The sequence below is a fragment of the Filicampus tigris genome, chromosome 4, assembly GCF_054856515.1.
Source record: "Filicampus tigris isolate MCC_2025a chromosome 4, RoL_Ftig_1.0, whole genome shotgun sequence".
Taxonomy (NCBI): Eukaryota; Metazoa; Chordata; class Actinopteri; order Syngnathiformes; family Syngnathidae; genus Filicampus; species Filicampus tigris.
Window position 1 is genome coordinate 29,698,605 of NC_141220.1, and position 12,709 is coordinate 29,711,313.

At 50.6% G+C, this 12,709-nt stretch overlaps 1 protein-coding gene and 1 non-coding gene across 7 annotated transcripts; one reads left to right on the forward strand and one right to left on the reverse strand.

Moving 5' to 3' along the window:
* Positions 1–31: 31 nt before the first annotated feature.
* Positions 32–119, reverse strand: trnay-gua (transfer RNA tyrosine (anticodon GUA)). The gene is given in 2 exon segments: positions 32–67; positions 83–119. It is a non-coding gene; the product is annotated as a tRNA-Tyr (tRNA).
* LOC147149412 (uncharacterized protein C3orf20-like) lies at positions 82–11,949 on the forward strand. Of its 6 annotated transcripts, none has more exons than XM_086028495.1 (19): positions 82–396; positions 1,663–1,851; positions 1,956–2,051; positions 2,147–2,220; positions 2,515–2,855; positions 3,462–3,491; positions 3,645–3,698; positions 3,774–3,876; positions 4,668–4,871; positions 6,192–6,341; positions 6,432–6,549; positions 6,730–6,849; positions 7,643–7,799; positions 7,893–8,079; positions 8,467–8,544; positions 9,131–9,488; positions 10,672–10,788; positions 11,439–11,581; positions 11,659–11,949. In XM_086028495.1, the coding sequence occupies exons 3-19, from the start codon at positions 2,001–2,003 to the stop codon at positions 11,798–11,800; spliced, it is 2,427 nt and encodes an 808-aa protein (XP_085884621.1). In that variant the 5' UTR covers positions 82–396; positions 1,663–1,851; positions 1,956–2,000; the 3' UTR covers positions 11,801–11,949. The 6 variants fall into 6 exon arrangements, 5 of the variants coding, with proteins under 5 accessions (XP_085884621.1, XP_085884620.1, XP_085884619.1 ...); XM_086028494.1 differs by adding an exon at positions 1,480–1,564 and having other exon boundaries at positions 83–396; positions 1,663–2,051; positions 11,659–11,948; XM_086028493.1 differs by having other exon boundaries at positions 83–396; positions 1,663–2,051; positions 11,659–11,948.
* The last annotated feature ends 760 nt before the right edge of the window (positions 11,950–12,709 follow it).

Below are 12,709 nucleotides of genomic sequence, written 5' to 3' on the forward strand. Positions count from 1 at the left end.
ATTTCACAGAGGGACTGAAAAAAAAAAAAACTCCTTCGAGCCGGATTTGAACCAGCGACCTAAGGATTTCAGCTAAGAGCCTCTACAGTCCTCCGCTCTACCAACTGAGCTATCGAAGGGACGGAGTCGAAGGGTCGACAATGGCTTTATATTTCTGACTTCTGACTAACTCGGAATTCCAGGACGCTACAATTGACCCGTAAACAAACCGTAAAACGTTGTCTCGTCGCGTGACAGAAGCGGAAGCGTGTCACAGTTTACCTTAGCTGCTCCTGCTAACGCTGGCTAACATGTCGGAACATGAAACATCAAAAAGAAACACTTCGTCGTGTTTGTTTGTCTCCAGAACAGAAACCAAAGTTGACCCACTACTACCTCAACCTGGCAACTTACCAGGTAACCATTAGTGTGCGACATCAGCGGGCCTTTGTTTGTTACATCATTGTACGCAAGTGGCTGTTTTAGCTTCAAATGATCTTAGCGAAGTCAAATGACAGCCAAGGCGCGTGATAAAAATGTGATAAAAATTCAAATAACACCGGTCGTACGTTGGTCATTCGTCACAAATTGTAGCAAAAATAAGATGACAGTTCTCTTAGAAAAGAATCACCTCAAAACACTACTGAATAAACCACTAGGTGGTGGTATTGTAACGTTTTAATCGTAGTGACCATTTAACGGCGTTTTGTGGAAGTTTCCCCCAACATATGAACTAAAACAGACTATAACACCACTTCTACAAATGATATTATCTTTTGAAAAAGTGTACGAAAAACTAGAGTATAGTTGCATTCTAAGAAGACTCAATACTCAATCATTTGGAGCAGCAAATCAGCGCTTTTGTTCGGTCCAGCTTCTTTCATTTTAGACAGCTGGCTACGGTAAAGGCCCTCCTTTCCCATTAGCATTTAGTAATCACAGTAATCCATGCCTTTGTTACATCTGGCTAGGTTACTCGAATGCACTTTATTTTGGAGTCGGCCAGTCCTCTCTCAAGCGTCTCCAGTTGCTCCAAAATGCTGCTACTCGCCTCTTAACTGGAGCTCGGAAGACGGCGCACATAACGCCAACACTGGCCTCCCTTCACTGGTTCCCCGGTGCATTTTAGGGCTCATTTTAAGACGCTTCTATTTGTTTACAAATCTTGAAATGGCCTTGTCCTGGCGTTGCTCTACGAGCTCCTCCACTCCTTCCCCCAGGGAGGTCTGCGGACCGGGCGCTGCTCGAGGTGCCGAGGACTGAGCGGTGCCTCAGAGGGCCTTGTCTGTTACCGGTCCTTCCCTTTGGAATGACCTTCCAGTCAATGTTAGGCAAGCCCCCTCTGTGTCCATTTTTAAAAGCCGTTTGAAGACACATTTCTATTCTTTTGCTTTTGATCCGACGTGCGACTGACTTTTCCCAGTGAAAAGTTGGCTTTGTTATCATGAATGATGATAATATACATTTCGATGTACAGTATATGAGTGTCTACTTTTGCAGACACTCCTGTATAACGCGACTTAACGGCTGTGATTGTCGAAAATGAAATGGGGTTCCCGCTGGCGTTTTGGACAGCGTCGGCGAGGTAGCCACGCGCCGCGCATAGCCACAATCAGCCAGCTCCCTTCTCCCATCACAGGCAAGTGCCCACTAAGTACTGTATGTGATTTTTTTTCCCTACAGCGCCCCCCGTAGACGTGCAGCGGCACTGGCACGTACTGCTGAGGCGACACAGGTGACGTCTCTTAAGAGTCCAATTTATGCGAGCCCACAGGTCGGGCCCAACAGCTCACCTCGAACCTCCTTGGCAGCGAGCGCGAGCGCCTTCCTGCGTCCCATTTGTGGCCGCGGGTCGCATTTGAGTCGCTCCGGGTGAGTTTGGGCGGACGTCGGCAGCGAAAAGTGTTGTGACGATGTCAGCTTTGTGTCGCTTGGTGACGCCACTTGACGCGGCTCGGCGCCACTCGTGAGCGAAGCCGCCGTAATCGTCAAAAGCTGCGCTCGCTTCTCGCCTCCTCCACATGACTTCCTTGACGCTCTTGGCCCCTTACCCCATTTATTTCTTCGACCAGGTGGGCTCTCTCTCTTTCTCTCTCTCTTGTACTGCATCCACCAAACTACTTGTTGACTCGTTTGAATGAAAGTAAATTGCCCTTTTGTTTTGCAGCCTGCACCACCGCGAAGTAAGAAGGGCAAAGTTGTGAATGTGGGGAAACCCAAAGACGAAAAGAAGGAAAAAAGGTTACGTTTTGTGCAATTCAAACAAATAGCATTGCGACCGGCCACAACGTTATAGGGACACCTGCACTTCTGACAGCATGTTGACTTCAGGGAGACATATTAGCGCCACATCTGACACAGCAGTTCCCTTGGTGTCAAACTACACACAAGATAATGAAAAGCTGAGCTTCAACCGCCCCATTTGTTGTCGCAGCCGCCGTCAAAACAAAGGCCCGATGTCGTCTGCGTTTTGGATGTCTTGAGCTCGCGTTGCTGGTGTAGCTAGTAAGTGTTTTTGTTGTCGTGTGGTGACAGGTCTGAAAATGGCAAACAACTGAAGCTTCTGAAAAAAGCAAAAAGCGACGATCTTCCGGAGACCTCGGCCAAGGAGGAAACATGCGAAGATGACTCGGCGGACGACGAGGACCAGGACCCGCTGGCCAGCCACAAGCGGGTGGCCCCTCGCTTGCTGAACGAATTGGGGCGGCTGCTGTACCGCAACCGGGGCGCCTCCCTGCAGGTGGGCGACATCCTCAACTACTCGGCCGACGCCGCCCTCAAGCAGCACAAGTCGGCCAAAGATGCGGCCCGACGCAAGGCGGCCAGGAGGAAAAAGGCTCCGAGGAAATCCTCCAAAACAAGCCAAGAGGCAGCAGGTCAGTCGGGCCGCGCTCTAGTCGTGCACGTCTTTGCTCGTGTTGTGTGCACAACCGCAGCGTTTGCCTGCACTCAGCTCCGTGCGGGGCCATTGCTGGAGAGAGACTTCAAGTTTGAAGAATTCCCAAAAACCAAGTCCAATCCGGGGCATTTCTAGCTTGCTGACGGGGGTTCGCGGTCGTAGGCTTGACGCCGCGGGATTTTTCGGGCCGATCAGCGATTTCCCTCAACCGATCATAAGATGGAGTCATGTGTCGATTCCGATCGCGTGTTTGCGTGTGTTGTTAAAATTGTAAAAAGGTGTTGACTAGCGTTGCATATTTACAAGTAGTGGCAAAAAATGGATCAGTGGTGGTCACATGCTGACGTGGGGAACACTGTTGCTGTAAAGTCTTATTTTGCGCAGCGGCGATTTACCGCATGACGACACATGACGCGATCACAAAATCGACAAAGTACGCAAAATATCGGCCCGTCTCATATTGTCGACGGCATCGGCGGAAAGTCGAGTGAGTAGTACCGAAGGAGCTGGTTGTTTCATCTGAAGTGCCAACTCGTTGACACTCCAAACTAAGCCCTTACGATATTTTATATTCCCTTCTCAGATGTTGCAGCTGTACCTAATGAAATGTCTGGTAAGTACCTGGCGTCAATGAATGCGCACTTTTCCCGGTGACCACTTTCCACGCCCACATTTGACGTGGCACCCCTCAACCAAAACGGTAGTTTCTTGTTGCTTGTCACAAGTTGGTGTAAGTTGCTCGTTTGTCCGATTTGCCGCCACTCAGCTGTCAGCCCCACAGCCATGGATGAGATGATCACCAGCAGCGCTCAGGATCCAGGTGGGTGCGCCGCCGCGCCGCGCCGGACATGCTCGTCATGCTTCATTTGCATTTCACTAGTTTGTCATCTTGCAGATTGGCTCGCTTTGCCGCTCCAGGCCTTGGGCGAAGACACGCCCCCTCCCGTGGGTTTGTGCCAGTGGGTGCTGGAGAGACTCAAGGCCAGCGCAAGTCCACAGTCAGTTGCTTCTCGACTCCGCTTCAGACATTTACCATCGAGATTGTCCAAAATGCCGTATGAAAGGCGCCTCGCGCAATACGGGAGCAAATACACACGGTGCTGTCAAACCAATTCAAAGCTGGATCAGTAAGTTGGCGGGTGTATCTCAAACCATCTTTGCCCATTGAAATAAATGAATCTGTTCCAGCCTATCTAAAAAAAACAACAACAAAAATAGTTGTATTAGCGCTAGCATTAAGCTAGCAGACTGGAAAGCTAAGCTGCTGTATGTGGTTGAAATGATTTCACTGCCACCATGCAGCACTCGCGCTGCAAGTCTACTTACGAGTCCGAGCAAAAAAAAAGAAAACCAAACCTAAACCTTGTTTGAGCAATGGCTCGTATCTCCAAAACTCACAAGTCGTGTCACTTGTATCTCGAAGCGCAACCGTTTCTAGCACCATTTAGCAGAGTGTACAATGCGAATATGCTAATATGGTGATTGTTCCATCTGATAGAGAAAACGTAGGTTCCGAATTCATTTGAAAAGAAATTGCGAATGGTGGTTCATAATTGTAAACTGTCTGGATGCGATGCACCTACCCCAAAAGGTTTTGTGGCTTTTTCCGTTCTTCAGTCATCGGTCACTTAAAACATGGGTTGCTTTCAGCAAAATGGAGTTTGTGACAGTGGGTCAAAACGACTCGGCCCATGTCGGTGTTAGGCAAGTGAATTGAAGAAAAATGCATTTCGTTCTCAAGTTGATTTCATTGGATTTTTCTGAGCGCGGCCATTTGTCCATCCTGCAGCGTCAAAGCGCGAGTGGCGGATCAGGTGCCGAGTTCTCCCATCCTCCGTCACTACGTGGACGCCAAGGCCGGAATCAAGAGCCAGGGCCTGCTGAGCGTGGCCAGTCAGGCCGACGCCGTCGACGAAGCCGCGCCTCAGCGGGCGCCGCCGTCGCCGCTCAAAAAACTGCATTGCAGGGTCACCAACGGAACCTCCTTCATTTAGTATCCTTTGCGCGGCGGCGCTTGCTCGCTGGGCCGTCGCTGGCACCTTGAGCCGGCCGCCTCCGCTGTGGTGCTGCGTCAAGCGTGTTTGCTGCCTCGTGGATCCAAATGTGCTCGGGGACATCAAGCGGAAAGATACAGTAGGAATATCAGAGCTGGGCACTCGACCCTTTTTTGCCGGTCCGGCCGCGACCCTCCACCCTTGCCCTGGGTGCCCTTCTGGCCTCGGCCCTTATTCATAAAAAGTATTATTATTACAGCTCTACAAGTACATAGTTCAAGCCTTAAAGCTGCAGTCAACCCAAACCCCTTTTTTTCAAGAATATGTTCCCAGCAGGCCCACGAGTTGAAACACGGCATTCTCAATAACTTTGCGTTTGTGGAATATAAACTAAGCGGCAAAATGCACTCGTTTTTGGCGGCCGTTTTGTCTTCTGTCCACTGAAAATGACATCGCAACTGCTCACAACGACCAATCGCGGCTGACCTGTTTTCTGAATCCGAGCCGCGATTGGTCGTTACCTGAGCTCTGAGTAGTTGTGATGTGATTTTCAGTCGACACAAGACAAAATGGCCGCCCCCGGAACTGGCTAAAAACGAGTGCATTAACGCTTATTCCACACACGCAATATTTATCGGAATGCCTTGTTTCAACTCGTGGGCCTGCTAGGAACATATTCTTGAAAAAAAAAAAAAAAAAAAAAAAGGTTTGCATTGACTTCCACTTTAAGATATCTCCTACGTACGTTTTACGCATTCCAACTTATTCAAACACTTTTTAAAGTCAGAATTGCAAGAATAAAATGTATAGAAATGGGTTAAATCCTTCAAGTTAGTCCTCCAGCATGCTTGAGTCACAGTCAACCTTTTGAACCAACGTAACCATTTCAAGGCAATTTTATCGATGCCTTGAATGGGCAAACCTGCGATATTGCTGCCGTGGACGTGTTTTGCTGAGGCCAAGCGCTCAGAGGACGGCAAAAGGCTGACATGCCTGCCGCCAGGTGGCCGCAGCGGCCCCGCCAGCGACAATTTCAAATGGAAGCGCTCCCCTTGCTGATTTTGTTGAGGTTACCTGGGCCAGCGTCAGTGGTTGCGAAGGCGCTGGGCGGATTCCGTTGACATGGCAACACACGCTCATTGGACCCCCCAAAAAATGTGCGTCCACAAACATGTCCCGCTAACACAAACGCGACGAAAGGAAGAGTTGGGGGGCGGGGGAAAATGGGGCATTGGCATGAAAGCGGTCGTTGCCACGGCGCCGCCGCCTGCCTCCGCCTGCCTCCGCCTGCCGCTCGCCCCTTAGCGCCGTACCCTCAGCTACCCGTCGGGCAACATGGCCGTGTGCCACAGCCACTCGGGCCTGCCGTCGGGAGGCTTCTGCACCAACGTGTTCGCCGACAGCCACGCCGCCGTCATCCTGGCCACCGTCACCGTGTTCGGCTACGGCTCCGTCTCGCACCCCGTCAGGTGGCCGCGGCGGCTCACGCCTCATTTCGGGGTGGGGGGGTGCTTCTTTGAAAGAAATCCAACCAAAAGCACGACGCATGCCCCTTGCAGCTCTGCGGTGACAGCCCTGTGGGACCAGCACGGCGGATTCATGTGCGACTGGGAGGGCAAACCCAAGAAGGAGTGGTGCTGGAAGACGGATCAAGAGCAGGACAAGATCGTCGTCAAGGTCCACCCTCCCCATCCCTTCCGTCAGCGCCCTCGCGTTAGCCTAGCAACCACACGCGAGAACATTGTTACCTGTTGGCCATTTCTGCTACTCCATTCCTCCGGTCAAATGTCTAACCTGTGTGTGTGTGTGTGTGTGTGTGTGTGTGTGTGTGTGTGTGTGTGTGTGTGTGTTGCGCAGCTGGCAAAGGGCATCTCGGTGCGGCTGCTCAGCGGCACGTCAGCCGTGCTGTGCTTCAAGTGCGAGGACAACAAAGTGCAGCTCCCGCTCTCGTTCGTCCCGTACTCGGCAAGGGAAGCGGTGAGACGGACAAAGCCTTTTTCTTCTCCGTTCTGAAAATGGGCCAACCGAATTGCAGGAAGTCGTCGTCGTCGTCGTCGTCGTCGTCATTTCTCAACAATCGCACGCGAGTCCTCCAGAATGAAGGGGGAGCATTATGCAAGAGGACTGGCAAAATGATCACACGTGTCAAACTCAAGTATCTGGCCCGCGACATCATTTTATGTGGCCCGCAAAGACGAATTGTTTTTTGTTTTTTTTAAGTTGCCTTCGCTGTAAACACAACATCTTTGATATTTCAAGCATTTGTGACCAATCCTTCCTTTACACGACATTGAAAAAGAGTCAAACAAACTTTTCACTGGCTTCTGATTTCCAAACTTGCGATCCATCAATTAGTCGCGTATAAAGCGATCGTACATTTATACGGGCTCACGGTCGTCAGTGAAATCACAACAAAATGAGTTTTTATGTTCCATTGTTACGTTTACATCGCAACGTCATTTATTCACCCGCTCACCAATAATCCCGAGGGACGGCCTGCGAGTGGATTTGTCCCCAAACAAGTCGGAACAAGAAAACATGTCTCGCCCATTGTTGGGTTTTGTAGCTCAGTGGCTTCGCCACACGGCAACGCGTGTTTTCCAGAGCAAGTCGTGGTTTTTTTTGTGACAACAACCTAGCCTCCGACACGTTCTGCGAGCATCCGACTCGATGGCGACTTTGCCTTGCCAAACGGCGCTGTCCGCATCTGTCCCGTTGCGCACCAGCTGTTCGGAATGCTGACCGTTTGTCCCCTCCCCTCCCCTCCCAGGAGGCCGACCAGCCCTTCCCAGAGGCGTCGGCGTCGGCGGCCACCTTGTCGGCGCGTTGGGAGAAAGGATGCCACGTCACGGGCGAGCTGACCAAACTTCGCAAGAGAGTACGAGACATCCTGGACGCCTGGCTGGACTATTACCGCAGCGCCACCGGTACCCGTCGCCTCTCACGCGCACACTCGCTCGCCCGTGGCAAATGCTCAAGTGGCGCCAAGTCTCCGCTAATGGCGTCCGTGTCGCGTGCAGGTATCAGGCGCAGTGAGAAAAAGTCCAAGACCCCGAAGGGCAAGCACAAGAAGCGGGCGCACGCGTCGGCGCCGTCGGCCAAGAAGTCGCCCGAGCGGGCCAAGCTGGCCAAGGCCAAAGAAAAAGCGCCAGAGAAAGTCGAGCCGTCCGCAAAGAAAACTGCGCGGGAGGCTCCCACCAAGAGCAGGTGCGGCGCGCGCCGGCCGCCCGTCACGTGGCGTCCGTTCCAAACTTGTTTCGCTCGCACTTAATCGGGCGTAGCTCCTCTCGCCCGCGTCAAGTTGATTCCAAAGAAACGCTTCGGCTTCATCAGGCGCGGCTCATTTGCCAACAAGCCGGTCGTGCTTTCCCAATTTGATGGTGAGCGCGATGACTCAAAAAGCACGTCGTCAAGTCGTGTGATTTGGCCACGCGTGATTGTCATCTTGCCTGAAGCTCCCCTCGTTTGACCTTTCAACTAGGCAAATGAAAGGCGCCCCATTTGGTCGTCATCGTCACTTCAGGAAACGCTACGCTTCTCTTGTCATCGGAACATTGCCTTTGAACGACGTTTGGGTGCTGCTGAATGTTTCAGGGTCCCCGCCAAGAACACAAAGGAGCACAGCATGATCCAGATCGGCCCGCTGCGTATCCACGGCAACATCAAGCAGGAGTAAGAGCGCGGCTGCGTTGGCCGTCACTCGCTCGCGCTCGCCGTTTTCTTGATTCTGCAGGTCGAAGGCTGTCAAACTCATTGGAAAAAATAAAAATGCTAAGATAGGGATTTGGGAATGTTAATTGAAATCACCATTATTCAGACCGTCACTAGTTTTTTGCTACAAAACAATAACATGTTTTAACGTCAAAAATATAAAGGCAAGTGCATTTTTTGGAAACGCCACGAGCGTTCCTTTTGGACCAAACAAAATTGACCAAATTGGTCATGAGTACAAAATGTGCCTGATTTCTTTGTGCGTTGGATACAAACGCATGTTACGAATGTTTTTTTAGGATGATGCCGATTTTGTCACGGTGGCGTGTCGTAATCGCCATTGTAATTGAGTTTGGACGACTTGCGCAGCCCTAGAATGTTTGCGTCACGGTGTCAAACCAGAGCGGGCTCCATACACGGTGTCGACGACAGCCGCTCGTCTTGGGAAGCGGCGAACGATTGCCAACGCAGCCCGCGTTTGCATCCAAAGGCGGCTTGTGCGTTTTGTGCGCCCGTTGTAACCCGGCCCCGACCGGCCCCTCGCCAGGTTAGTGGTCCTGCCCGACCATCCCGACTCGCGTCTGTCCCGCCTGCCTCGCTTCCCCGTGCAGTCGCGGCTGGCGCCCTCGGTGCCGCTGACCGTGTGCCCGCCGCTGCTGCGGGCGGCCCTGCTCAAGCAGCGGCGGGGCCACGCGCCCAGGCGCTGCTGCTGCAGCGCGGCGCTCATGCCGGCGCTGCTGGACCTGGAGTACGACGCCTTCATCACGGGCCAGCCGCGCCACAGCCAGCAGATCCTGGTGGTGGTGGTCACGCTGCCCGTCAGGCCCGGGGCCGCGCTGGAGCACGACGCCATCCAGCAGCTCTACCGCAGGAGCAACCGCAAGAGGACCATGCCCTGCGCTCAGGTGAGCCACGCCTGAATGCCCACCAATGACGATGCGTTCCAGGCGGCCGGCAAACCGGGTCACCCTCCGTACCCGTGCAGAAGTACGCGTGCGTGTGGGCACAGTCGGAGGGGTGACTCCAGTCCTCAACTGAACTCGGAGCAACTCTCAAGCGAAACCTTTTCTGCGCAAGGAGATCTTCATCCCTGCCTCCACTAGTCTACTTCGGATTGATTTTGCCTTTGTGGACCAAGAGAGAAGCGGCCAAATGCGGCCGTTTTTAGCCGCCTCGCGCCGGCGCCGGAACATTTTGTCGCTTGTGTGTCGACTGAAATTCACAGACGTCACAGGTGCTCGCGGCTCAGGGAATGACCAATCACGGCTCAGCTTCACAAAACAGATGAGCCCCGATTGATGATGTCGTTTTCAGTCCACACAAGTGACAAAATGGCCGCCCCTGAGATGGATGAAAAGGGCTGCATTTTGCCGCTTCACTCGTGTTGCGCAAACGCAATCTTCATCAGAATGCTATGGTTGCAAAGAAAATGTTTGGGTTGACTTCCCCTTTGAAGTAGAAAGCGATTTTTTTTTTCTCCCCGTCAATTATATACAATCATTATGACAGTGGTCACCAGCACATTTCAATCAGCGATGGCTTACTTGTGTCCATAAATATATTTTTGATGCTGATTTGAAAAATGTCTTTACTTTTTTCCTAGCACATCAGCTTTTGGAGATCTTTTCGTTATTTGTTTTGAAGTTGGACCTATAAAATCTTGCGATGTGAAAGAAATTCCACTTGTTGCTCTACCTAACCCTATTACTATATGACTTATATTACTCTTATTAGAACATTATTTCCTAGTATTATCACGAAAATCTGATGTGCTGGAGAAAAAAAGTTCTCTTTGTACTGGAGTAGAAGGACGGACACTTGTTTAGAAAAAAAAAAGATAGGTCCAAGTAGAAATTCTGATTCAACTTCTAAAACGAATTACAAGTCAGAAGGTACCGACTCAAATGTGCTTAAATGTAAAAAGTACACATGAATTTCTACCGTCAATTGCATCCATTTTGACGAATGACAAGGGGTACTCTTGCTGAGCGCGGGTGGCAAAAGGCAAAGTAGACCCAGTACTGTACTGGTAACTGCTGATGACGTCATCGTCGGGACCGACTGAACACGCGCTCCTTTGCCATCCAGTGCCAGATGGACTCCTTTCGTCTGGTCAGGTACGAAGTGTCCACAGGGGCCTTGGGCTGCCCGGTGGACAACATCCTCTTGCAGCATCGACACAACGTCGCCGCCGGCATGATCCTGGTCAGTGTGCCGCACGACATTACGGACACGCCCCCCCCCCAAAAAAATGTGATGAAGTACCCGAAAGCCATACAGTACTTAACAGAAAATAAGTTCAATCACTTTGTGGAACATTACATTGAGGAAAAGTCTTCAAGTATCTGACGTTTGCTGCACTTAAGTATCAAAAGACCTTTTCCGATAGACTAAAGTGTTTCAAGTTCCAATTTTTAGTCGGTTTTTATTCATGACAATTTTGAAGCTTCAAGCACTTAGTTTCCTGTCAAACAAAGCAAAACCCTAAAATTGCACATTTCTGTGTTTCGCTAGTTGTAAGCAAAGGAGGCAAGGTGCAGTTAACAAAGCCACATAACTTAGCAAAGGCCGCTCGCGTCACGCTAACACACACAGAAAGATGATGGAGTTAAGGTCCAAGTGCTTTGGGTCATGAGCGTGCTCACGGAATGACTTCAGCTGGTATCTCAAGGCACCACAGTATACCAGATGGGCAAAATAGCTCTTGTTAAAAGCGAAATTCCCCCCCCAAAAAAAAGACAATACACTTACAGCCAATCAGTGATTGTGTTTTACTCGGATTCAATATAAGAATGTGAAAAGAAGAAGACGTCCACTCAATTCAAATGTAACGTAATGTCAATGCAATGTGTTAGATGTACATCCGAGGGCGACTGATGTTTTTGGGCTACGTCTCCAGTGGTCGTACCGTCTCCGTCTTGGACCTTCAAAAGCAAATTTTGAGAACCAGGGAGGACTACAGGTTGGGTGTGAGCCTCCCTCCCGATTACAAATTCAGGTAGGACCGCGCCGACGTGGCAAAGTCAACCGTCAGGATGAATGAATGTCATCCTTGTCCTTCGTTGATGCCCGCAGCGAGAGTGCAAAGGTCAGCGTGGGATGCTCAGAAGCCTCCAACGCCAACAAAGTGGAAGAATCGGCGCTAACGCTAACCAATGACATCTCGCTGACTCACTCGCCGGACAAAGAATACGGCGGCACCGAGACGCGGGACTGAACCAGAAGAGGTGACTCGCGTCCTGCCAAAATGAATTTTGAAGCCAGCTTTGGTGTGAACCATACTTCCCGCATTAGGAATCACTGTCGCGTTTTGGAACTTCTCATAAGGAAGAGCGCCGAGGCAATAAATGCGTTTACTCTCAAACGTTGTCGCCGACTGTTTCGTGGGCCATGTGACATTTAGACGCAATACGCTATTTGCTGTCATTTACTGTCATTTGCGCTGTGCCGGTCGCCATGAAGCCACCGTTTGCCAGCAGGCTGCACAAATTTCAAGAAATCGTAGTGGGGCGTTTACATCAGGGGCATTGTCTGTTGCAATTTCACGTCTTGGAGCCACTTTCTCTGAAAGCGGTTGTATTTTGCTTTTAACCCTTGATCAGTCAAAACTTTCTCTTTCTACAGCTCGTGTTTAGGATCTCATTAGATTGCGCTGAGGTGATCTAAAGATGGGCTGATAGTTGAGATAGAAATACAAGTTTGGCGTCACGGTCCAGGAAAAATGTCTCACGGCATCGCTTTCTGTTCCCCATCAAACTGCTCGATGATTATAAAACTGTAAAGCGCCACCAGTCGCAGGCTGCGAGTTGTGCTTCCTCAGTAACGCGTCCAATATAGACATGTCAGCTTTATTTCTTGTGGCAATGCACCAAAAGCTTGTAAAGATGCTATGAGGACAGAAATGTGCGTCATATTCTTGATATGCTGAACCAATGATGGTCATCTGCTGTCAAGGATCGCACAATTCCGTTTTGGTCCATTCCAACAGATTGTAGATTTTTTTTTTTTTTTTTCCATGGTAACTTTCAAGAAGGAACCCAATGTGCGGCCAAAATAACTCACAATTCTGCAGTCTATATATAGAGTTTTCACACATTAGATTACCATGGAAATGTAGGATATTTTA

Bases quoted from the DNA above. Each gene is read 5' to 3' on its own strand.
- LOC147149412 (XM_086028495.1), top strand. From the start codon at position 2,001: ATGACTTCCTTGACGCTCTTGGCCCCTTACCCCATTTATTTCTTCGAC. The intron at 3,877-4,667 runs GTCAGTTGCTTC...TCCATCCTGCAG, and splicing joins AAGGCCAGCGCAAGTCCACA to CGTCAAAGCGCGAGTGGCGG. The intron at 10,789-11,438 runs GTCAGTGTGCCG...GCAATGTGTTAG, and splicing joins TCGCCGCCGGCATGATCCTG to ATGTACATCCGAGGGCGACT.